Source organism: Halichoerus grypus, chromosome 4 (assembly GCF_964656455.1).
Source record: "Halichoerus grypus chromosome 4, mHalGry1.hap1.1, whole genome shotgun sequence".
In the NCBI taxonomy this organism is placed as follows: Eukaryota; Metazoa; Chordata; class Mammalia; order Carnivora; family Phocidae; genus Halichoerus; species Halichoerus grypus.
The window spans coordinates 52902831-52928367 of record NC_135715.1 but is presented as its reverse complement, the minus strand read 5'-3'; the positions used below and the strand labels follow the sequence as shown (position 1 = coordinate 52928367).

General features: G+C 36.9%; 1 protein-coding gene across 4 annotated transcripts in view; it reads left to right on the top strand.

The window, feature by feature from the left end:
• Positions 1 to 18289, top strand: part of EPSTI1 (epithelial stromal interaction 1) — an 87051-nt gene extending 68762 nt beyond the window's left edge. For all 4 annotated transcript variants that reach the window (XM_078070320.1, XM_078070319.1, XM_078070321.1 and 1 more), the window contains 3 exons: positions 7249 to 7322; positions 11480 to 11579; positions 17755 to 18289. In XM_078070320.1, the coding sequence (XP_077926446.1) occupies positions 7249 to 7322; positions 11480 to 11555 (150 nt within the window). In that variant the 3' untranslated portion in view covers positions 11556 to 11579; positions 17755 to 18289. The remainder of the gene's footprint in view (positions 1 to 7248; positions 7323 to 11479; positions 11580 to 17754) is intronic.
• Positions 18290 to 25537: the final 7248 nt, after the last annotated feature.

Below are 25537 nucleotides of genomic sequence, written 5' to 3'. Positions count from 1 at the left end.
TCCTATGACCTGTAAGTGTCAGTTTGAATAATGTAGAGATGGATGATGCTCCTGAATGGTAAAATTCAATATTGTAATCATTGTAGTTCTATCCAAATTAGTGAGGTGTGTGCAATTCCAATAAAGCTTTCAGTGTGGAATGAGGTGGTTTGAAAAACTATTTCTACATTTCAACCGTGAGAATAATCACAAGATTAAATAAGAAGCTTTACAAAAATATGGATAATAATTTGTGTGTTTGCTGGGGCAAGGAGAGTGTACAGAATTAGCTATTAAAAAATACCTCAAACTCCCTTGTACTGCAGCTCGTAAGAGGTGAACCGAAGGGCTCTTTGACAACATCAAATTAGAGTTTCCAAAATGTGAAATTATTAGATATAAAAGGTGTAAGTTTGTTTTGCAGAAATAATCAGAGATCAGAGATGTATACAAGATGTACATACAACATTTTTTTTTTAAATATTACTGGAAGGTTTGAAATAATTTGTTCAGTGATAGAGGATTTGAGGATTTTGAAGTTTGGAATACCATGCAGCAAGTGTTACTGTGTTTTAATGATATGGGGAATATGATCACCTATATAAAAATGAAAAAAAAATTATAAAATAGACTCTGGGCTTTTGAAACCTGCCTCTTCTTATTGTGCTTTGTGCAAATTATCTCATCCCTCTAAGCTTTATTATGTATGATAGTTATTTACTTTGTGATACTGTTTCTAGGATCAAATGAGAGAAAAGCTTGTGGAAAGTTTATCTTAATGCCTGGCAAGTGGTAAGCCTACAAATGTGACCTGAGCTGCTGATAAGAAGTTATAATCTGTGTGTATAAATCAAGATATGAAGGAAACTGACATGTTATCCCTGGGTAGAGAGATTTTATGGGTGATTATTATGTCTTCCTTTACTTTATTTTTTATTTTTAAAAAAGATTTTATTTATTCGAGAGAGAGAAAGTGAGGGCATGAGCAGGGGGAGGGGCAGTGAGAGAGACAGGGAGAAGCAGACTCCCCACTGAGCAGGGAGCCCGAAGACACAGGGCTCCATCCCAGGATCCTGGGATCAGGACCTGAGCCGAAAGGTAGATGTTTGACTGACTGAGCCACCCAGGCACCTCTCTGTCTTCCTTTATAGTTTCTGCACTTTCTACACTTTCCACAATGAATAAGTAACTTTTATGAGAAATATTTTTTAAAAGAAGAACGTTGATAGGATATATTTCTGGGTTGGGAGATAAGAGAGCTGGTGATTCAATGCTTATTATAGCAGGAAGTCCATTTCTCTTTATATTAAAGTGGTAGAACTAACAATAATTAGTGAAAGGAGAATACACATTATTAATGCATTTTTGACTCCCCTACTTTACCCATTAATATTTACTTCTTTTGATTTGGTTGTCTCCTCTTAATTTTTTGAAGTGGTTTCCACTTTTTTTCCTTAGTGAAGGCCATCTTTGTCCTTCTGGGCAAAGGTATTGCTGTGAGGAGCCCCCAAACCAGGACCTCTCTAAACTGTCCCCTCCCCATACAGCTCCTCTCTTGTATTAAAAAACATTCAAAAGAAGGGGTTCTTTAACATCCGTGGCATCAACTCTCCTGCTTCCACTATCCTTTTCCTCTTGAGTTGAGAGAACACCCTCTCCTGGGAGAAGTTTGTCCTGGCCAGGCGACGGCACTTTAATGTTTACATGAAGCGGTCAAGCTGAACCATGTCGGAACATGCCTCACTGGGATTCAGACATGATTTCAAGAGGACCCTATTTTACTCTTCAGTGACTGCACGATAGCCTTGCTCTGGGGCATCCCTTTCACTCTGGCCACATCAGGTTTCTCCAGTGTCCTGCTTGCACACACTGGGCTGTCGTGTGGTTGACCCTTTGATACACTGGACCACAGAGGAGCGACTTCTACCTCCTCTAGCAGGACATGGTGAACCCTCTACTTTCTGTTGTTCGCTTGGGCCCCAGGCTGATCCTTGGCACTTTCTGTAGCTCCCCGGCCAAGCAGTCTGTCCCCCAACGAGAGCAGCCCCACCAGAGGGCTGAGCAAAGGCAGAGGCATGGTTTGCTGTGTTGTCTGCATTTACCTACCCCACTCTGGCCAATGTTTACAGCAGGTTCTGCTCGTAGCATCTCCAAGATGTTATTTTATTTATCCTGTTACTTCAGTGCCCTCTTTGTATGCAGCTCTGTCTGAATGTAGCGAGATGTGGAAAGCAATGAGAAGACACGCTCTCTTTCCTCTGGGAGCCTTCATGACCCACGTACATTGTTGAACAACATCCAGCAGTATTTGCTCCTTGTTTCTCTGCACCCGTTGCTTTGTAGCCCCATGTCCTGTTGCTTGAACTGGTGTTCCGCAACACATCTCTTTGTGTTTCGTCTCACAGTTGTTTCTGGCCTGTCTCCCTCGTTACACTGTGGTTTCCTTCAGGGTGGAGCTGTGTCTATTTGCATCTGTACCTTCAGCATGAATCCAGGTGTCTGGAAAACAATTGGTGCTTAACAAACGTGTATTGAGTGGGACAGGCTTGATGGTTTCTCAGCCGCTGTGTGTCATATTCCTCCTGCTTAAAAATGTTTTGATGTCCTTAATGTCCAAAGCTCAGTCCTTGGAACAAGAACAACTTATTTTTATCTGTCCAACTAGATATTGCACTTCTGGATGAGAAACCAGTAAATGAACCAAGGATATGCTCATAAGGCATGCGGATGCATCTGCAATGGCTGTCAATTCAGCAGAACAAATTAATTAGTTGAAATTGTCCTTCGTGGTACCAAAGGAAAGCCAGCCTGTCTCTAGTAAATACGCTTTGCTAGATATAGAATAATAATCCTGAGTGCAGCTTTCCCAGAGCCTCCCCTCTGCCATCTGGAGCGATGTTCCTGCGTGGTGATGCCTCAGCAGCTCTGTCCCGGTTTCCCTCCCGCTCTGTGTTTTCTCCTCTCCCTGTCCTTGCTCTGTCATAGGAGGATGCGTGTTACTTCTCTTCCTGCCCTCTTTTCTTCCTCCCTGGCAGTTCTTGGCTTCAGAATGTAGTGTTTTGCTTTTTAACATCTTTACATATAAAAAACTGTGTATTCATTAGGATTTTTAAATAGAGGAAAATATAAAGGACCAGAAATGGCCTCCCATGCAGATAAATCTCTGTTGATAGTATGAGGAAGTAATGTACGCACATGGATCAAAAGTTAGAAAGCAAAAATTATATGTGATGTTAAAGCTCCTTACCCTGCCTATCCACCTTCCATGCTTCTCTCCCCAGTGATAATTACAGTTAACATTTTGGTGTATGTTTTTTATAAAATTATTTTAAATATGATACACATCTGTATATAAAAGTTGAAATGGATGTACATGTATCTTTTCTATTTATATGGAATAGTCCCAAGAAAACTGCTCTGAACCTATCTTTTTCCCCCTCTATTTATTTTATTTATTTGTCTCATGAGAAAAAGTTTTTTGAGTATTTGACACAGAATGTTACACTAGTTTCAGGTGTACAACTTAGTGAATTAACAAGTTTATACCTATGCTAGGTTCACCACAAGCGTGGCTACCATCTGTCCCAATACATCACTTTTACAATATCATTGACTGTATTCCTTATTCTATGTCTTTTATTCCTGTGACTTATTCATTCCATTACTGGAAGCTTTCACCCATTTTGCCCAACCCCCACCTCCCTCCCCTCTGGCAACCATCAGTTTGTTCTCTGAACCTATCTCTTATTACTTAATATATCTTAGAGATCCCTCTATAAGTGCCTCCCCTTCTCTCTCATCTACCTTATTCTTTGTATCTCCTGCATGGTATTCCATTGTGTAAATTGTTTAACTTACTGGTCCAGTTCCTTATTAATGGGCACTAAAACTTTCTCTTGAACTTTTACTTTTCAATACTACAACTGTGACTATCCCTGTATGTGTATCTTTGAACAATTCTGCAAAGGAGGTGTGCATTTTACCTGTTGATGGTTGTTGCCAAATTGTCCAAAAACTAAAGCAGTTTTCACTAATTTAGATATGTCACCAAAGTGCTTGACTATACTTGTTTTTCTGTTGATCTTTTCTAGTTTTTTTCAGTATGATAGAAAAATTTTATCTCATTGTTCTGATTTATATTTCTTTGTGTGTGAAGATGATGACCATTTTGAATTTACAAGCAATCTGTACTTTGTGAATTTTCCCTTCCTATCCTTTGGCCCTTTCTCTGTTTGGTTGTTGTTTTTTCTCATTAGTTTATATGAGGCCACCTCCTCAGGCCTCCCTTGAGCCTTGATCTAAAATAGTAACTGAGCTTCACATCAGTGTGTTTAATCCTCCACATAGGATTACAACTGGATATATTTCTCACTTGTTTATGGGTTTTCTTTTTTCTAGAGTAGAAGCTCTTAAGGAGCAAAATTCTCCTCTAACTTGTTCATTATTGTATCCCTGTCACATAGATCCAAGCCTGGCTCATAATAAGCGCTCAGATGTTGTTGAATGAATGAAAGAATAATTGAATTAGTTTATATGTGTTATAAAAATTTTTTTAAGTTTGTTTTCTAATTTTGTTTATGCTACTTTTTCCGATGGAAGCTTTGAATTTTTATGCAGCCAAATTTACCAATCATTTTCCTTTATGATGTCTGAACCTTCCTTGCTCTACACCTATAAATAAATTTACCCAAGCCTTCTGTGAAAACCTCCTATGGTTCCATCTTTTAAGGTCAAATCTTAGACCTCAATAAAATTTTTCTATTTAAAAAATGTAGTTTTAATTTTTCTCGGAATAGTTAGCTAGTTCTTCATCATTCATTGAATTGTCTCTCCTGCATGCATTTAGCATACAACTTTGTGGTAAACTACATTTCCGTGGATTCCTGAACTCAATCAAATTGTTTAAATTGCTGTAATTTCATGATAGGTTTTAATATTTGGAGAATCTGATTCTCCCTCATTTCTTCTCTTTTTTTTCATGGCTATGATTGCATATTTTTTCCAGATGAACTACAGGATCATTTTTGCCAAGGCTGAAAAAAATAGTTTGAAGAAATACGTAATAATATTCATGTATAGCCAGTGTATATACCTTTTATAGTTTTTGTCTTTGTCTTATGTCTAGAACTGATGAGAATTTAATTTGTTCAGAGTTCATGTTATTTGACTTAGGATGGGCTGGATATCAGAAGTTGCTCCTTGGAGAAATGGGTTAGTGCATGTGAGAAGAATTAGCATCCTTTGACAAGAGAGTTTTTTATTTAAGCTAGATATGTTCTGCTAGAACTTTTGAGTTTAAATGGGGGCTATATTCTGGCATTTACACTTGAGTATGATGAACTACTGACAAGTTATTCTTAATCTTAACTGCCTATTTTGGATGCATCTTTCAGGAGATTAGATAAAAAAAAGTCTGAGCTTTAGTCTTTATTTTGCGACTAATGAGCCATTTAGCTCTTGATAAGTTACTTAAGCTGAGTTTCTGATCTTGTTCCCTCATCTGTAAAATAAGCGTAATCTTCACTCATCAATTAATACTTTATTTACCTGCCTATCTTTGGGAATTATTGTAAGGATCAAATAACAGAATTCTGGTAAAATTTTTGTTGGAAAATGTTAAGTTCTGGTTAAACATTGTACCTTTAAAATATTTCATTTGCTTATCTCTAGTCTCTCTCTCCCTAAAGCCCATTGAAAAGATGATAAAGGGAAAAATTTTTTTTTAAGATTTATTTATTTTAGGGAGAGAGAGAACACCTTTGCACCGCCCCCCCCCCAAAAATTTTTTTTCAAAGCCATAAGCCAGTAAGAGCAAAAGAACAGGTTGGAGACTGCAGTAAAGAAAAGGAACCAGCAGAATTTTGGAAGCTAAAACATAGAGCAGGAAAAGCCAGAACTCATTTGTAAGAAGTCATAAGGTGTATGTTTTTTCAAAGTTAAGAAATAGAAGAATATGCATACTATTAAGAAGGAGGTAATTGGAAAATAAACCACACACAGGAATTGAAAGTGATTTGGAGGTTAATGGGGGAGGACAGCAGCTTCTTTTATTTTAGTATAAGGCTTGGTAGTACTAATAATAAGTAGCTCTCTTACTTGGTAGACTTTTAACTATGTTCATACATTACAGTGACAAAAAATGAAATGAAATAAATGACTTTATGCCATTTGGACTTTATGTCATTGCAGGAAAGTGAGTCTCTAGCACAAGGCTTGGCATCTAGTGCATAAATGCCTGTAGAATGGTTGAGTGAATATTGTTCAATTATTTAGAAAACTCTTCGATTTTTTTCTCTTGGTGGTGGTGCTGGATAGCAATTAGAATTAAATATGTGCTTTAAGGATTGATGAGTAATATATTTGGGATATCACAGTATATGAAACCAGTCTCTTTGTTTTGGGGATGGTGGAATGTTAGAAGGCCTTTGAATAAAGTTAAAAAAGTAAAATGTCAACCTGAACTTTGAATTTATTTTATATTTTGCATCCAGGACATTTTGTGGTTAAAAATATCCCCTTGCCTTTTCCTGTCTTTGAAAAGTGGTTAAAAATCAGTCAGCCTCAAGGAAGACACTTGAATACTAGAGAAATCCTGGCACCTAGTTCTTTGGCTTAATACCATAAGCAGAGTAACTAAGTTTGGAAGTTACCTCTTCTAGGAAAATAATCAGAATAAGCAGAGATTTAGTTGTAGTAACATGATCTCCTACCCGAAGCAAAGTATCCCCTCTAGGGAGTCCAAAGTTCTGCTGGTATTAGAAATAACTAGTCAATAATAGGTAAGTTGATTATTCTCCAGGATGGAGAACGTTTTCCTAATGGAATTGCACTACAGAATTGAGTCCAACATTTATTTGTAAGCTGCTATAAATTTGTTGGGAAAGAAATGTTAGAGAAATACCAGGAAGTAGTATTGTGTGACATTTCTTGAACAACTGATGTGATTTTTCTTTGGAAGACACAGGTGAGTTTGACTCATATTGTATTTTCCTCTGTGTATATTGTACCTATTAGTGTAATATCTTGAGCATGCACATTGGCGTTTTAATCTTACAGTTTTATACTCCCAGAGCTATTGTTTGACTCAGGCACAATTATTTTTGCTACCTAATTATATAAGAAAATAATTTCACATGGAAATGGTACTTAAGTAGAAGTTTCAAAAATGAACTATTATACCAGCTCAGGCTAAATATGTAATTGATTTGGGTATCTTCCGTACAACCATGTTAATTGAAAGCCATATTTTAAAACTTTTATTGTTCTTAGAGTGAATTACTGGAATTTAACCGACAGCAACAGGAGGAAGAAAGAACCAAAACCCACCAAGCTGAACACAGGAGGTATAAATGGCTAATAAGATAAGCATCCTTGATTAAAATAACTACCTATAAAGTTTTTGCAATGTTTTAAGAAAACACTATAGTCATATTGAATATGGTTTTGGAATCTATATTCCCTTTTCAATCTTTATATTATTGGGGTATGGTATGTATCTGAGGATGCCAACTGCTACCTACATACACACATACACATACAATATCTGATTTTTCATACATACACATACAATATCCAATTTTTCTGGATAGGTGGCATAAATTCACACTAGAAAACGGAATCATGCTGTCAAGCTATTTGTTTATTTAGGAGATACTTAATTTGCCTCCCATGGGACAAAGAATCTTACTACTTTGAGATGATCTTTTACTATTTGTAGACAACTTTAGAATAATTGAACTCGTATAGATGGTGAGATACTCATACTTGAATATGAAAGGTCAGACAAGAACTGTTTTATATTGACTAACATATTAGGAAAAATATCTTAAAATAGAACCATTAAACAATTTTTAACATTGTAAGTAAGTACTCTCTTATCCCTAATATCAGACACTGAGAATACCCAGTAAAATATCATATTGATGTTGGGCCAGTGCTAATTACCTCCATATCTATCATTATTCTAGGATTTTCCTGGGGGCGCTTGGGTTATCTGAGTTTATTGCAGTGTGCTTGAGGATCTCAGAAGAATTTAATGTAAAGGCTTTCCTGATCTAAAAGAGCAAATTCTTTTGAAGCTGAGTGGTTTCACTTATACTTTTAACCTTCCCACTATTGCTAATGTGTATTTTTTAGTTGTGGTGGTTTCATTTTGTAATTGAGACTTTAAAGTGTTAATGGAAGCTCCCAATTCTGCTGGACCTGTGAACTATGGATGGGTACTCATATTTTTTTTCTTTTTTTGCTGGATTATTCTGCTTCCATAGTCCAGTCAAAATAGTTTTAAAATGTCAAGTTTATGTGGTTTTCTCTGACTAAAAGACATCAAAATTCTGATACACTGGTAAGGCTATTTTTTTTGGGTAAGTGGTAACAGTTACTGCTACCTATTTTTTTTTTTTTTAAATAAAGTAGGATATAAAATAGTTTAGTCTCTTACTGATTTTTCTCATTTTCTCTTTAAAATTATTTCTACTAAAAAACCTGATAGTGCATTTCTTTAACACTGGTTGTTAGTAAGTAGCCAGTTATTTCTCTGGATTTCTGAGGATTGATTAGATTGTAAAGCTTTAAGCATCTTAAAGATAGTGAGATATGTTACATTAATAGGCCCTCTTGCTAAGAAATTCATGTTCAGTGGGCATCCAATAAAAATGAAAGTTATTTGATTAGAGGGGGAAAGGATTAATTTCTTGTTGTAGGAAACTTGACCCTCATTCTTTATTTCCATAATACTGGATACCTAAATATTGGTGGGGCCATTTATTTTCTACACCTTATTTTCTCTTTTTATTGATTCTAGTTAAATATAGATGCAAATTTAATCTAAGAGGAAATCTCTCCTCTTAGATTAAATTAAATCTCCTCTACTAATAACCTCAGTAACCAGTTTTGAGGTAACTGATCAAGTTTTTGAACACATATTTTATGTTCTCACTCAGTTTTTGAGGAGAGCATATGTTTGTATTGTCCTTTAGAGTTTACAGTGAGCTTTCGCATGTTAAATGAAAATACTCATTCAGTAGTCTCTTAATGAATAAAATCACTGTGACTGTTCCTGCTGAGGGCAATAGCATTAGCTGTGTGTGTGTGTGTGTGTGGGTTTGTGGATGTGTTATGTGTAGAGGCCATAAGTGAGGTTTTCTCCAGGGACATAATTTTATTAGAGTCAAAAAGACAACATGCTTTCTACTATTTAGAAGTTGACATAGCAGACAATTCAACTCTGTGTTTTATAATAGAAAGCTTGTGGAATTCCTCACAAGCTTTTCCAATGCATCCTATATTGATTGAGCCCGGCTGCACCTGAACCTGACCCATGGTAACTTTCCAAGTAAGAGAAGACAGTTGAAACCTCAAAGAGAAAAGACAAAGCATGGGGGTCAAGGACTTGAAAAGATCTGCTCTATGAGCTGAAAACTGGAGTGAACTGAATTGATTTATTGAAACTTGAACCATCCTTAAATAGTAGTTTTTATCCATATTAACCCTTAGAAGAAAATCCAGAGCAGTGGTTTGACAGCAATAAAATGTATGCACTTTCTAACACTAGTAAACAAATCTATAAACTGGTACTCTTTCTTCTCTTTGAATTCTCAATAGGAATTGAGAAAAAACAATCTCTTTACCACCTATGATCTCTTGTTGACCCACTGTGCTGTCCTCTTAGTAACTGATGCTCAAAAGCGAATCATACCACCTGCGTACATGACAAGCCATCAGTCTTCACAGTGTGTGAACAAACTGAGAGCTGTGGACATTGGGCTGTTTTGCAGCCTATACTCACCACCATTGGTGGTTTCATTATGCAGTCACAGAAGTAGGCAGATGTGGGGACCATACACCTGGATGATTCATTTATTCACTTTTTACCTATCAGGACACACTCCATGAAGGATTTGTTCTAGGCACTGCGAATAGGCATAAAATAGCAGAGAACATCCCTGACTGCATAGAAATTACAATCTGGAGAAAAGAAATAGAAGTCAACAAGTTAACAGCAGGAGTATTTCAGACAATGATATGTATGTGAGTAGAGAGACTGGAGGTGACAGTTCCTCCATGAAGAGGTAACATCAAAGGACAAGAGCCAGTCATATAGAGATTGGGGTCCAAAACATACACTTAGATGTCCCCTATTATTAGGTATATAGGAAAAAAATGCAAAGGCCCTCAAGTGGGAATGAGTTTGGACTTTTTGAGTCTCAAGCGGTTGGATTATAGATGGTGAGGAAGAGAATAAGATGAAATGAGGTTGGCAGGAGCCAGAAAATACAAGATTTTGTAAGCCAGTGATTTTATTCTAAGGCTAATGGGAAATCGTAAGAGACTCTTAACTCTAGGAAACAAACTGAAGGTTGCTGGAGGGAAGGGGGTGGGGGAATGGGGTAACTGGATGATGGGCATTAAGGAGGGCACATGATGGAATGAGCACTGGTGGTTATATGCAACTGATGAATCACGAAATTCTACCTCTGAAACTAATACGCTATATGTTAATTAAGTTGAATTTAAATAAATTAAAAAGACTAATGGAAAATCATAGGAGGGTTTTAAACAAAAGGAAGGCATGATCCCTTTTATAATTTAGTAAGGTGGTTGTGTGGAGAATGAATTACAGAGGGTGGGAGTGGAAGCAAAAGCAACATGAGAGAGGATAGTGATTTAGACTAGAATGGTGGCCATGGGAAGTTTTTTTTTTATATATATAATCTATAACACACAGGAAAATCCATGAAACAAGTATTTAGAATGATTAATTACAGAGTGAACATCCAAGTAGCCAGCTCCAGAAATAGAATATAACCACCACCCTACAGTTAACCCTTTTTCTGACCTCTATGATAATCATTTTCTTGCCTTTCCTTAAGGTTTTACCTTCTATGTGTTAACCTTAATTTCTGAAATTGATTGCTGCAAGTATGACCAAACATGGGGAAAAGATATACCCATTCTTTCTTTTAAAAGTTTGAGTTTCCCTTTTCTGATATTTCCCATTTCTTATACTCTCTTCCTATTTTCTTTCTACTTTACACTTATGGGATTTACTTTAGCAAGACTGGCAGAGGGGTACAGGGCATATGGGAGGGACGTTTCCGTTGCAACAATAGTGCCACAGAGCTATTTTGGGTTCCCTTCATATTTCAGGTCTTGCTGAAGCTTCCACCCCTCCTCAGCCTCTAGAGTTCACACCTGGCATGGCCTGGAGGGTTATGGTTGCTGGGCAATAAGACTCTTGCTGAACTGGTAGAAGATGAAGGACTGAAGCTCTGAAGTTCAGAATTGTGCCCCCTCCGGCTGGAGCCATAACTGGCCCCAGTTCCAGCAAAGGGCTGTTAACAGCATGTCAGGTGGCTAATGTGAAGTTTTCTATAGATAACTTCTAAGCTGAGGGGGGAAAGCAATCCTCACAGTCAGTTCATACAGCATGTTAGGTTCTCAAAAATTTCTCAGCCCTGTAGCAAGCTTTCCACTTACACACATTTTTCATTGTTTAAAGGGTAAATAATGTTTTTCTGGACCGGCTCCAAGGCAAAAGTCAACCAGGTGGCTTCGAGCACTTTGGAGGCCATTGAAATATGAATAGCGGTGACAGCTGGGTGAGTTTTTTCTTTTCTCTTAAAAAAAAAACTTTCCAAGTTGAAGAGTAAAAACAATGAGAATTTTAAAAATATGTTGTGGCTTTCTCCCAAGATACTATTTTTTTGGTGTGCTGTTCAGCTGTGTGATGGGCAGTCAGCCAGGGTGATTACTGTAAGTTCCACAATAGTTTCTAGAGAGAAGGAGAAAGTCCTGGTTTCAGGGCTGGCCAATCAAAATAAAAATGACACCTGCCCTTTGTTCTCAGTGTGATTGCCTGGACTGTAAAGATTTTTTATCACCCCTTGCCCAGACCTACAACAAAAACAAATGAATTTTTTTTTTCAAGAGGATTTTAAGTGCAATATGGTTATAAAAATAGTAAGCATTCTCTAGTAATATGTTCTTTCAGTGAAACTAGCACATCAAAGAAGCCAGTATTTAATTTTTCACTACAAAATGATTTAAAAAAAAACCCTACAGCAAAAGGCACTTTTTGGAAATGAAATGTCCTTATGGATTTGTGAAGAAAACCTTGCAACTGTGTTGTAATATGTGTTTAATGTGTTTTGTGGGCACAATATATCATTGAACCAGCACCGAATCTTTGGAATGTGTATGACTGCAGGCTTTGCAATGTGTATAGAATCAAAACTACACTGGGTTTTATAATTTAATTGAAGCCCAAGTGCATATGTACCTACTAAAAAAATGGAGCAGATAGAAATCTTTAAACTGGTAAAATACAACAAAATAATCAAGTGCTTGCTGGAAACTCTACAGATCACGCTTTAATAAATACTTGATGGACAAAAGATAATTTTTGAGAAGACAATCTGTTGGAAATCTTATGCATGTTTTCTTGAAAGGCATTTAGTAGTTAAAATTGATGAATAGATTTCACAAATATATATATTCAACTATCTTCTATATATATACATATAGAAGATAATTGAATGTAGGCAAATTTGCAAGGAATGATACTGGATGTGTATCCATAATGTATGTTCATGTGTATAACTATGGCATTCAGAATAGGGACAACATGGAAGAGAGAGAAAAGAAAACACAGTATTTTTGTATCAGGAGTTACAATTTATGAATTACTGACTTATTCATAAGAATATATGAGTAGGAGTCCTGTAGAAAATGGGGCATTGTGACTGAAGACCTTATCCAAGCTCATGGAATTTATAAGTTGTGAGACATGATTGAAACTTGGATTTTGGACAAGACTTGGAAACTTCACATTTTCTCCTCTACTTACCAACTCTCGAAATTTAGAAAGTACTTAGAAAAATACCTGGAATTGAGGGGAAGATGATGGGAGAGAGTAAATGAATACCACGTGGGCTGCTGTTAAGGGAATGAGGATTTGGAAATCTAGTTCACCACTGACTAATGGTAGGCTTTATGGAAGTGAGCTATAAATCTCTGCTTAGATTTTTCATGGATAAAAAGAAAAGATCATCATTTTCTTTTGATATGTGTGAAGGTTATTAAAGTTTCCTTAGTAGGACAGTCTTGGTCGAGTCCAAGATGGTTATCAGCTCTTCCCTTACTTGAAAGAAGCAGTGACAGAAAGGCGAGAGCTTCCTCAGGGCCCCACCTCCACCTCCCTACAGACATCCTTACCTCTATGTCTGTTTCTCCTTGGGGACCAGATTCTTTCTCATCCACCTACCAGGGGACTTTATTCTAATGATACTCCCCTCTCTCCTGAAAATTCAAATGTTCCTCTGAACTAGAAAATTCCCATCAGCATAAAATAGAAATATAAATTATATTGATACCCTTCTCCCTCTTGCTACTGTCCTGTTTCTTCATTCCCCTTTCAAGCAAAACTTCAAGAGGTATCTATCCTTTAGCTGTCTGTAATTTCTTTCTTCCCATTTCTCTTAAACTCATTTAAATCATGATTTAGACTTTATCAGCCCAACCATAATGCTCTTGTCATGGTCACTAATGATGTCCACATTACAAAGTCCAGTGGTTATTTTTCAGTCTTCCTCTTTTGACCTACTGGCATCATTTGTCATGGTGAATCATTCCTTCCTCTCTGAAGCCCTTTACTTGGCTTCTGGGGCATTATACTCTCCTGGGTTTCCACCAATCCTAGTGGCTACTCCTTTTCATTCTCCTTTGCTGAATCCCCTGCATCTTGCTGTCCTCTCAACATTGGAGCACCTCAGAATTCCACCTTGGATCACCTTCTGAACTTTATGTTCACTTAACACCTTGGGGGCCTCATTCATTCTCATGAATTTAAATACCATTTATATGTTTATTACTCCCACATTTCTAATTCCAGCCTTGACCTCTTGACTCCAGACTTGCATATCCATTTATCCACTCAACATCTCTACTTGCATCTCTAATGGACATTTCAACCTTAACATGTCTAAAAGTTAACCTTTGATTCCTTCTACCTGAGTGCTCCATCTGCACTTTTTCCTTTTATATATTGGTACAACCCATCTCACATCACTCACAATTGATCCGTCAGCAAATCCTCTTGACTTCTCCTCCAAATATGTATAAACCAGCAGCTTCTCACTACCACTATCATCCTACTTCTAACCTCCGTTAGTGCTCAGCTAGAATCTTGAAATAGTCTCCTAGATGGTTTCCTTGCTTCCACACTTAGCCACATACAACTTATTCTCAATATGAGTTATCCCTTTGAAACAGAAGCCAGATCCTGTCACTTCCCTCCTTAAAATCTTTCAGTGGCTCCCATGACTCTCCAAATCACATGGAGTAAAAGCCAAAGTCCGTACAGTAGCCTACCAGGTGCTTCCTGATCTAGACCCCACTTTATCCCTCTGGTGCTCTCCTACCACTGCCCTTCCCTTCTTCCTCATTCCTCCCAGCCACACTAGCTTTCTTGTTGCTCTTTGAAAATTTAAGGAGCTGACGGCTTTCACCTTATGGCCTTTGCACTGGCTGTTCCCTCTCTACTCTTCTCCATATGATTTGTTCTCCAAGTCTTTTCTTGAATCCCACCTCTGTGAGGTTTCCTTGGCCATCTATTTAATGCTGCCACTTGTGCCCTTACGCCTGGCTCTAGCCATCCTTTTTCTGGGCTTTACTTTTTTTTTTTATGGCACTCTGCAACTTCTAACATTCCTTTCTAACATTATTTACTTATATGTATTATCTACTGTTTACTCTTAGTCTCTCTCTGAGGTAATGTATGTTCCATATTGCATCAATCAGGGCCCTTTGTTTTGTTCACTGATTTATCCCAAGCATAGGACAGTGATTGGAACTTAGCACAGGCACAAGGAAACAGGTGGCTGTGATTGAGGGTTGGCAAAACAACAAAGATTTAGAACCAAATGATTTGATATACTGAAATGCTGAGATACTAAATTTAAAATAGCTATGTATAAAACATTTGATGGAACAAATATTAGATTTGAAACAATGAGCAAAAACAAGAGACAGACAACCAAGAAGATTTGAAAAAGAACAAAATAGAACTTCTAGGAATAAAGAAACATAATCTTTGGAATTAAAGCACTCAATGAATTCATCACAATAAAAGGAACACAAATTAAGAACTAAATCAAAATACCATTTCTCATCGACTGTTTTGGCAAAAGAACAAAAGATTGGCAATATACTCTTTTGGCAAGACTGTGGGGAGAAGGGTTCATTCACACATCGTTGGTGGGAATTCAAAATGATACAAACACTATCTAATTTGTCACTGTCTTTGCATAGAATAAAAACCAGGCCTAGACATATTGCAGAAAAGCTCTACTAAATATTCAAAAAACAGATTATTCCAAAAGTCTAGAAAGTTTTCCAGATAAATAAGAGAAAATAATCTCCAAAGAATTAAGCAAGTGAATATAACTTGAATCAAGATCACACACAGACTATACAGAAAAAAAAAAAATGACTATAGGCTCACTCATAAACACAGATTTAAAAAAATCACAAACAAAATTTTGACAGATTCAATAATAAATTTATTTAAAAAGCATAATATATCCTTATCAAATTGGATTTATCCCAGATGCAAGCTTGATTTATCACAAATGAATAAACAAAACAAAACAGAAAAACTGAGATGATTTACCTCATAAATTATAGGAGAAACACCATATGATCATCTTAGTAGATACAGAGAAAACATTTGATATATTTCAATACTCGTTTGTGGTAAAAGCTGCTAGGAAATTTCTTTAGCTAATAAAGGGAGCAAAAATCTATAATAGAAATACATCAAAAGCATTTCCTTTAAATCATATGCAAGGGTTGAAAGGAAAAGAAACATTTATAAATCACAGATGATATAATTATCTACTCAGAAAATCCAAAAGAATTGATATTTAAGTTATTAAAATAAATAAGAGCACAACAATGTTGGTAGGTGTAGGATCAATCTATAAAAACTTCATTTCTGTAAATTGCAAATAAACGAAAATTTAATAAAAAGACAAAACCAAAAATGGACATAACCTTTAAAAAATTATTATAGAAAGATCTTAAGGGATAAATGAAGGAAGTTATACCTTGTTAATAGACAGGAATAGGAAGGAGCTCTCAAATAATCTATAGATTTAATTAAATTATAATCAAAGCAAAGAGCCAAGAATAACCAATTCACTACTAAAAATAAAAAGTATGCATGGAGACCTGATTAAACATTTAATACAGTCTGGAATTGGCACAGGCAGACGCAGCCGTTTTTGGAATTCTGACATATGACAGAAGGCAAAGTACAGCATTGGGGGAAAGTGTACTCTTCAACAAATACTATTGGGACAGTTGAATACCCACATAGATTGGTGGATTAAGGTGGATTAAGGCTTATAAGTAGAAAAGAAGACTTTTCAAATTTTAGAAGAAAATAGACTATTTATAAAATTGACCTAGGGCAGATTTTGTAAGATCCAAAGTATAAACCAAAAAGAAATGATAAATATACATTAAAATGAAACATCTGTTCATCAAAGGACACCATACAAAAGAAAGAGGAGAAGCCATATATGAAGATTTTTATCCTGGACATGTTTTGTAAATAACAAGTGGACAAAAGTTTAGTATACAGAATGTATTTAGACTGTGTCATTTATTTAGAAGTTGATAGATAACACCTGAGCTTCCCCAGGAATGAGAGAGAAGAGTTCACAGATGGGGCTTGGAAGAACTACTGGAATCAATAAAAAGCTGAGGAAGAAGAAAAGGAGGAGGGCAGAAAATACAACAAAACAATGATGAAAGCCAAAGAGAGAAAAACTTGTTTCTTGGAACATCATATGAACACTTAAGTAGTAGGTCTTTGATAAGTGTATTTTGGGTAAACAAATTAGATTGATCTTTATTTTTCAATCTTTTTAAATTTAAATCACATTAGTCTCATATTCCTTTATATCTATCTATAGATAGATATATCTTTGAAAATTTAAAATTACTTTTACATTAAAAATTTTTTGGTTTTCTAGACTCCTCTACTACTTTTCATGATGTAACTAGGGTAGGACTTTGAAAGAATCACTTCAAGTTCTGTTTTCTCTGATACCAGTAGGTGTAACTCTTTGAAATGCTATAGAAACTCTAAATCCTGTGTCTTCAAGGGCAGTTGCACGTTTGCCATGACCTATGAGGAAACCTGAGATTTTAGTTTCCCAGAATGTTAGAACAGCAATAGTCTGAATCCCAAGTGTAACATTGCCCAGCATTCTGGGAGGCTTGATGGAGACTTCTTGACCCTTTGCACAGGGTGGGGGGGTGGAGGGGACTCATTTAGTCTAGCTCCCTTCCTGGAGGTCCCCTTAGAAGTCAACTTTCTGCTGCATAATACGATGCCATTCTACTCCATACATTTCCATTTAAATTGCTCCGCTTCACACTGTGTTCGTCCTGTCCTTGCCGTAACTATGGAGGTGGGTATTTGTGAACACTATTATTTGTGACCTACGTTAACCTATCTCTAAGAACACAGCTGATGAGCTGTCACTCAAGAAGCCATTACATTGTTGATAGAGACTATTTTGTGAATCAAATGCAATGGGACTTGAAAATTAAAACATGTCACTGGGACAAATCATTAAATAAAAAATAGGCATTTAAGCCCAATATAGTAAAGAGTGTTCTTTGAGGGAACTTCATTTTGTACTTACAGAGGCTCTGAATTTTGTTTTGCTGCTTATATTCATTTTTGTTTTCTTTTTCTTCCAGGATGTATGAGAAATACTTACTTACATCTGTCCTTTGTCAACTGACCTGAAGAACCTCACTTGATGATTTTCCTTAATGCTCCTTTGTTTATCCTCACGGGTTTTATCTTGACTTCAATTGCCCACCCACTTCTCTGAACAACTGGGGATGGCCAGTTTTTCCCTGTCATTATTTACACATGTTTGTAGGAGCTGATTGCTGAGCTCATATTTAATTTCTATTGCCATTGGAATGTTACACTATTTCTCTCATTGGTTTCACATCTTATTGGAAGCCTAATTGCAGCAATGTTAGTAAGATGAGAAAGGAGGGAGTCATTTGATACTTTCAGGTTTGCAAGAGCTATGGGTGCTGCATGCTTGTCTCTCAAAGCAGCTAATTCTTATGTAATTCTCAGATCACATTTGGGGAAGCTTTGGCATTTTTTAGATTTTAAGCTCTACTTAATCTGGGGTACAAACTTGAGCAAAAGAAAAAATCTTTTATACTCTTTTAAACACATTTATGAATAAATTTTGAAATACTTCTGTATAAATGGTATTTATTTATTTATTTATTTATTTTTAAAGATTTTATTTATTTATTTGACAGAGAGAGTGAGAGAGCACAAGCAGGGGGAGCAGAAGAAGGGAGAAGCAGGCTCCCCGCTGAGCAGGGAGCCCGATGCGGGGCTTGATCCCAGGACTCTGGGATCATGACCTGAGCCGAAGGCAGACGCTTAACCATCTGAGCCACCCAGGTGCCCCGAGTTTGTTTTTATTTTTAATGAAAAGCACTTAAGTTTTTCTCTCTTGATGGGTCTCATTTTTATATTCATTATAGTCCATGTAGATCAAATGTAGGACTGCAGTCACTATTGCATCAGCCTTTGGTATTGATTTACTTACTAATGCTGTTCCTCTGGTTTTTCACAGTGGGCCAGTTAATTGCCTGAAAGGCCATTGTTTATATAAAAATCAACTAGATACAAATATGGATACAATGTGTGGTTTTTAGGTGTTTTGGAAACTTGTCTTTTCTCTATACAATAGAGAAAAATGTTCTATAGCTAATTCAGTAGGCTTTCCTGTTCTACTTTTATGCCTTTAACCAGGTTATAGACCTTAGAGTGCAAGAATATTGGTTTTCCATGCTTTATGCTCTAGTCCCAACTCCATGTTATATAGGAGAGCATTGCATTTAGTCTTAGAATGAAGGTTGGAAGAGCAAATAGTTTTTGCAGCTGGGAAACTAATACTATTTTTTTAATGACATGTAATTGACATGCAATGTTATATTAGTTTCAGGTGTATAATATAGTGATTTGACATTTGTATACATTGCAAACTGATCACCACTATTAAGTCTAGTTACCATCTATCACCTTGCAAAGTTAATATAATATTATTTGGTATATTCCCCATGCTGTACATTATATCCCCATAACTTGCTCATTTTATAACTGGAAGTTTATGTTTCTTCATCCCCTTCACCCAGTCCCCTACTTCTCTAAAACCTCTCTGGCAACTACTAATTTGTTTTCTGTATTTGTGTGCTTGGGTTTTGTTTGTTTTGTTTTAGATTCCACATATAAGTGAAACCATGCAGTATTGGTCTTTCTCTGTCTGACTTATTTCTCTTAGAACATTACCCTCAAGTTCCATCCATGTTATCACAAATGATGAGATTTCATTCTTTTTTGTGGCTGAGTAGTATTCCATATAAGGATTATTTGTTTTCTGTGAAAAATTCCATTGGGATTTCTATAGGGATTGCACTGAATCTGTAGATTGCTTTGGGTAGTATGACATTTTAATAATATTAATTCTTCTAAGCCCTGAGCACAGAATATCTTTCTAATTATTTGTATTACCTTCAATTTCTTTCATCAATATCTTATAGTTTTCAGTGTACAGGTCTTTCACTTCCTTGGTTAAATTTATACCTAGGTATTTTATTCTTTTTGATGTGATTGTAAACAGAATTGCTTTTTTCTTTTTTTTTCAGAATTGCTTTTTTTGATTTCTCTTTCTTATAGTTCATTATTAATATACAGAAATGCAACAGATTTTTATATATTAATTTTATATCCTGCAACTTTACTGAATTAATTTATACTAATAGTTTTTTTGGTAACATCTTTAGGGTTTTCCATTTATAGTATCAAATCATCTGCAAATAGTAACAGTTTTACTTTTTCCTTTGCAATTTGGATGCCTTTTGTTTCTTTTTCTTGCCTAGTTGCTCTGGCTAGGACTTCAATATTATGTTGAATAAAAGTGGGGAGAGTGAGCATCCTTTTCCTGTTCTAGGTCTTAGAGAAAAAGCTTTAAGCTTTTCACCATTGAGTATGATATTAACTGTGGATTTTGTATGTTCCCTCTATCCCCACTTTAATGAGTTTTTATCATGAATGGATGTTGAATTGCACCAAATGCTTTGTCTGCATCTACTGAGATGATCATATTTTAATCTTACATTTTATTAATGTGGTATATTGCAATTGATTTGTGGATGTTGAGCCATCCTTGTATGCTGCAATAAGTCCCAGTTAATCATGTATGATCCTTTTAATGTATTGTTGGATTCGGTTTGCTAATATTTTGTTGATAATTTTTACATATGTGTTCATCAGGGATGTTGGCCTGTAATTTTGCTTTTTTGTGGTGTCCTTGTCTGGTTTGTGTATCAGGGTAATGCTGGCTCATAAAATGAGTTTGGAAGTATTCTCTCCAATTTTTTTTGGAAGCCTGTCCCTCAGGCTGAAGCCCCAGGTTAAGTAAATAAACCTTGTCCCAGGAAGACTGCAGTTGTGTTTTTGTCTTCTGTCTATACAGTGCCCTGGGGTTGGTGGCCTTCCAAGAACTGTCTTTCTGATTGTTACATTCCTGTGGAGCTCACAAATGCTAGCCCCCTTGCCTACCAGAGCCAGGTGATTAAGGGGCATTCCTGTGTGTCCCCACTGGCTTTAGCTAGGCAGAAAGTGTAGGGGTTAGGGCACACTCTCTGGCTTCAGAAAGGCAGCAGGAAAATATCTTGACTGAATGTGCCCAGGGGCTTCAAAAATGCAGCAGCAGAATGTACTAGCTTTATGTTGGGAGTGGAAGAATGCCATGACCGCTACATTTGCTAGCCATAGCCAGGGAATGGGGGAGTGCTGCAGCCTTCCACACTTCATGGACTTTAGCTAGGGAGCAGGAGAATGCTGCCACCGTTGAAGTTTGCCTGCCCAAGAAGTAGGGGAATGCTACAGCCACCTGGGCTGCTGGCCTCAGCGAGGCAGCAAGACGGAGCTGCTGCCATTGGCCCCTGCCTGTCTTAGCAAAGTGGTGGGAGGGCTGTGTGTCCAGGCGCTCCCACCTGTGCTAGCAGGTTAGATGGAGTGTCCAAAAATGGCACGGCTAGTACCTCCATCTCTGGGATGGGGGCGGAGTTTCAGCTGTCCCCTCCCCCTCTAGCTGATGCTTTTAGATTAGTAAATGAATCTCTTTCACATACAGTTTAGGTGCTTCTCAAACTGCTGCTTTTCTGCTGGGTCTTGGGACAAATGAGGCTGTATCAAGTCCTTTGAAAGGGGAGTCTCAGTTTCCTACAGCACTTTGGGTCCCTTGGGTGGCAGCCCTGTTGACTTTCTAAGTTGGATGTCCGGGAGGCTCATCACTCTGGTGCAGGTCCCAGGGGTTGGGGTGACTACGTGGGCACCAACCCCTCTCTCCAGCAGAAGCGCCAGACTGGTGAGATTCCAGTTGTGTGTCCCAGGCTGGGGGTGGGGTTTTGGGTGAGATTGTGCCTCTACTTCTACCCGTCTCAATATTGGTCTTTTAATCCCTTGTTGTGGAGAAGCAGTTCATCTAGATCTCAGATCTTTTTCAGAGAAAAACGATCCATATGTAGGTGTGTCCTTGGGAGGAAGTGAGTTCGGGATTTTCCTATGCTACCATCTTGTGGAAATCTCCCCCAAACTAATAATACTTTGCAGCATTAAGAGATCTTCTGTGTTACCAGTCATTCTGTTGAAATGAACTTTCCAAGCGTGTATTCAGGGAAGCCTTGGGACTTTAGGTTCTGGGGCCGAGACTGAGGGGGCTCACAGAAGCAGGACAAAGCTGTAGTATAGATAGGGCTGCATTGGGTGGGGGTGGGTGGCTGAGAACGGATGGCACTCAGCCAGCTTCTCTGGAGTAAATAATGCCAATACGCTTGGTTTTCCTCTCTTCTGCCAGCTGAAGCTACCTTAGTGCTGCTGACGCTAACATAAAATGTTTGGTCCATTGGAAATCTTTGTCGTTGCCTAATATGGGGAAAACGAAATCCCTCCACCCGGATTGGAAACATCACCGAAATGACTGTAAATGTGTGAATGTTGCAGGCATTTTACTGCTGTGGCATGCAGCCATTTCAGCCTTACACCTGCCAGCCTAGCTACCTAGGAAGTCCACAGTCGTGTTCTGGTTGTTGTGTCTAGGCTCAGCATTCCTCACTTGCTGCTATTTCCCGGTGTGTAATCAGGAGCTGATATAGGGGAAAGGGATGCCTTTTTACATTAGTGGATCTCAGGACAGTTGGCATTAATTTCCTTCCAACTGCCTGCCGTATCCTGCCTCCCCAAAACAAAGATTTTGTTCAGGTACCTGGTCTCATTAAAAAAGGAAAAAAATCATTGTGCAGGTATGGAAAATTGTGACTTCATGGTCAAAATTATCTAGAATATGTATGGTGTTGTAAACATCGTTCTTGAACAATTCTCTATGTAGGTGGAAGTAAGCAGAAAAGAAGCAAGAGTTGCTGTGTAAGGGAGCCTACTGTTTGCTTTTCACATTTAATCTGCCCTGTTGAATCAATTGGAATACAATTTTGACTTGTGGATAACTTTGGATAGGAATCTCAAAGTTTCCATCACAACTTCTATGCTTTTGAAGTGCTTTTTTTCTTCTGAAAAAGAGAATAAAAATGAGACAAATTGTTACAAAATAGGTCTTTATTATAGAAACTTTAGACATACAGATGAGTAATAAAAAGGAAAAAAACAGTGATTTTTCAGGTGTTATTCATAGACAGCCACAGTTATTATTTTGGTATGCACCCTTCCAGATATTTCTCTATCTGTATGTATATCAAAATCCCTGCAATAGAAATCCTTACAGTTACTTGTCTAATGATTGGATAAGGACAAACACCTTGAATTAGAATTTATAGAGGTTTTAATATATATAGTCAAATTACTTTCCCAAAAGGTGGCACAAATATTTATTACCACTAGAAGCATGCCCTATCCTTAATACTGTCTGTGGTTTGTAAATCACTGTTTATATGCTGAGCAAAAAGTGTCATTTGAGAGCTTAACCCTTCTTTTTTCCATAGATTTACTGGTCATTCTTTATCTTCGTGTGTGTGTGTGTTTATGTGTGTGTGTGTGTGTGTGTGTGTGTACAGCTGATTTATAAAAGGTCTATGTAAAGATATTATGTTGTAAGTAATATAATTTTTATATATCTTTTAATACAGTATTATTTAACTTAGTATTGAGTTTTAAATATTTATGTATTTGGATCTCAATCTTTGTCCTTTGTGGTTTCCTCTCGGTATTATGTTGATAGATTTTTTACTTTTAAAAATGTAACTTAATTTTTATTTGAGTGTAGTTGACACACGATGTTACATTAGTTTCAGGTGTACAACTTAGTGATTTGACAAGTTTATATATTATGCTGTGTTCACAGGTGTAGCTACCATCTGTCTCATTATAATGCTCTTACAGTATCATTGACTGTGTTCCTCATGCTCTGCTTTTTATACCCGGTGACTTACTCTTTTATAACTAGAGGCCTATATCTCTTTCTCTCCTTCACCCATTTGCCCAACTCCATACCCCTACCCTTTGGCAACCATCAGTTTGTTCTCTATATTTATAGTTTTGATTCTGCTTCTTGTTTATTCACTTTTTAAACAAGATTTATTTATTTATTGAGAGAGAGAGAGAGAGAGTGAGGAGGGGGAGGGGCAGAGGGAGAGGGAGAGGGAGAGAAGCAGACTCCCCCACTGAGCATGAAGTCAGACATGGGGTTTGAACCCACGACCCCGAGACCATGACCTGAGGTGAAATCAAGAGTCGGACACCCAACTGACTGAGCCACATAGGCACCCCATTCACTTTTTTTTTTTTTTTAGATTCCATTTATGAGTAGAATCATATGGTATCTGTCTTTCTCAGTCTGAGTTATTTCACTTAGCATAATACCCTCTAGGTATATCCTTGCTGTCTCAGATGGCATGATCTCATTCTTTTTTATAGCTGTGTAATATCCCATAGTGTGTGTGTGAGTGTGTGTGTGTGTGTGTGTGTGTGTGTGTGTGTGGCATCTTTGATTTTGGTATTGGAGTAAAGCTGGCCTCATAGAATGTATTTGGAAACTTTCCCTCTTCTTCTACTTTCTAGAATAGTTCGGGAAGAATAGGTATTAATTTTTCTTTAAATGCCTGGTAGAATTCACTTGTGAATCCATCTAGTCCTAGATTTTTATTTTTTGGTAGTTCTTTTAATTACCAGTTCAATTTTGTTACTTGTAATCAGTCTGTTCAGATTTTATATTTCTTCCTGGTTCAGTTTTGGAAGAAGATGGTATGTTTCTAGGAATTTATCCATTTCTTCTAGGTTGTCCAGTTTGTTGGCATGTAATTTTTCATAGTATTCTCATAATCCTTTGTATTTCTGTGGTATCAGTTGTTACTTCTCCTCTCTCATTTCAGATTTTATTTATTTGGATCCTTTCTCCTTTCCTTGATTGGTCTGGCTAACGGTTTGTCAGTTTTATCTTTTCAAAGAACCAGTTCTTGGTTTCATTGATTTTTTTTTTTCTGTTGTGTTTTTAGTCTCTACATCATTTATTTCTGCTCTGATTTTTATTATTTCTTCTTCTCACCTTGGGATTTGTTCTTATTTTTCTAGTTCCTTTAGGGGTAGGTTAGATTGTTTAAGTTTTTCTTGTTTCTTGAAGGAGGCCTGTATTACTATATACTTCCCTCTTAGGATAGCTTTTGCTCTGTTCCAGAGATTTTGAACCACTGTATTTTCATTCTCATTTGTCTCCATGTATTTTTTTTCTTCTTCTTTGATTGTTTCATTGACCCACTGGTTGTTTAGTATCATGTTGTTTAGTCTCCACGTGTTTGTGTTTTTTCTAGTTTTTTTCCTTGTGATTTATTTCTAGTTTCATACTGTTGTTGTTGGAAAAGATGCATGGCATGATCTCAATCTTCTTAAATTTATTGAAGTATGTTTTATGGCATAATATGTGATCTATTCTGGAAAATATTCCATTTTGAAAAGAATCTATATTTGGTCATTTTTGGATGGAAAGTTCTGTATATATCTGTTATGTCCCTCTGGACCATTGTGTCAATCAAAGACATTGTTTCCTTATTGATTTTCTGTCTGGATGATCTATCTATTGATATAAGAGGAGTGTTAAAGTCCCCTACTATTATTGTATTATCATCAATTTCTCTCTTTATGTCTGTTAATAATTGCTTTATGTGCTTTGAATTTAGGTGCTCCAGTGTTGGGTGCATAGATTTTACAACTGTTATAATTTCTTGTTGGCTTGATCCCTTTATCATTATGTAATGCCTTTCTTTGACTCTTATTACAGTCTTTGTTTTAAAGTCTATTTTGTCTAATATAAGTATTGCTACCCTGCCTTTTTCTTTTTTCTAATATCTGCTTGCATGGTAAATGTTTTTCTATCCCTTCACTTTCAGGCTATATGCATCTTTAGGTCTGAGGTAAGTCTCTTGTAGGTACCAT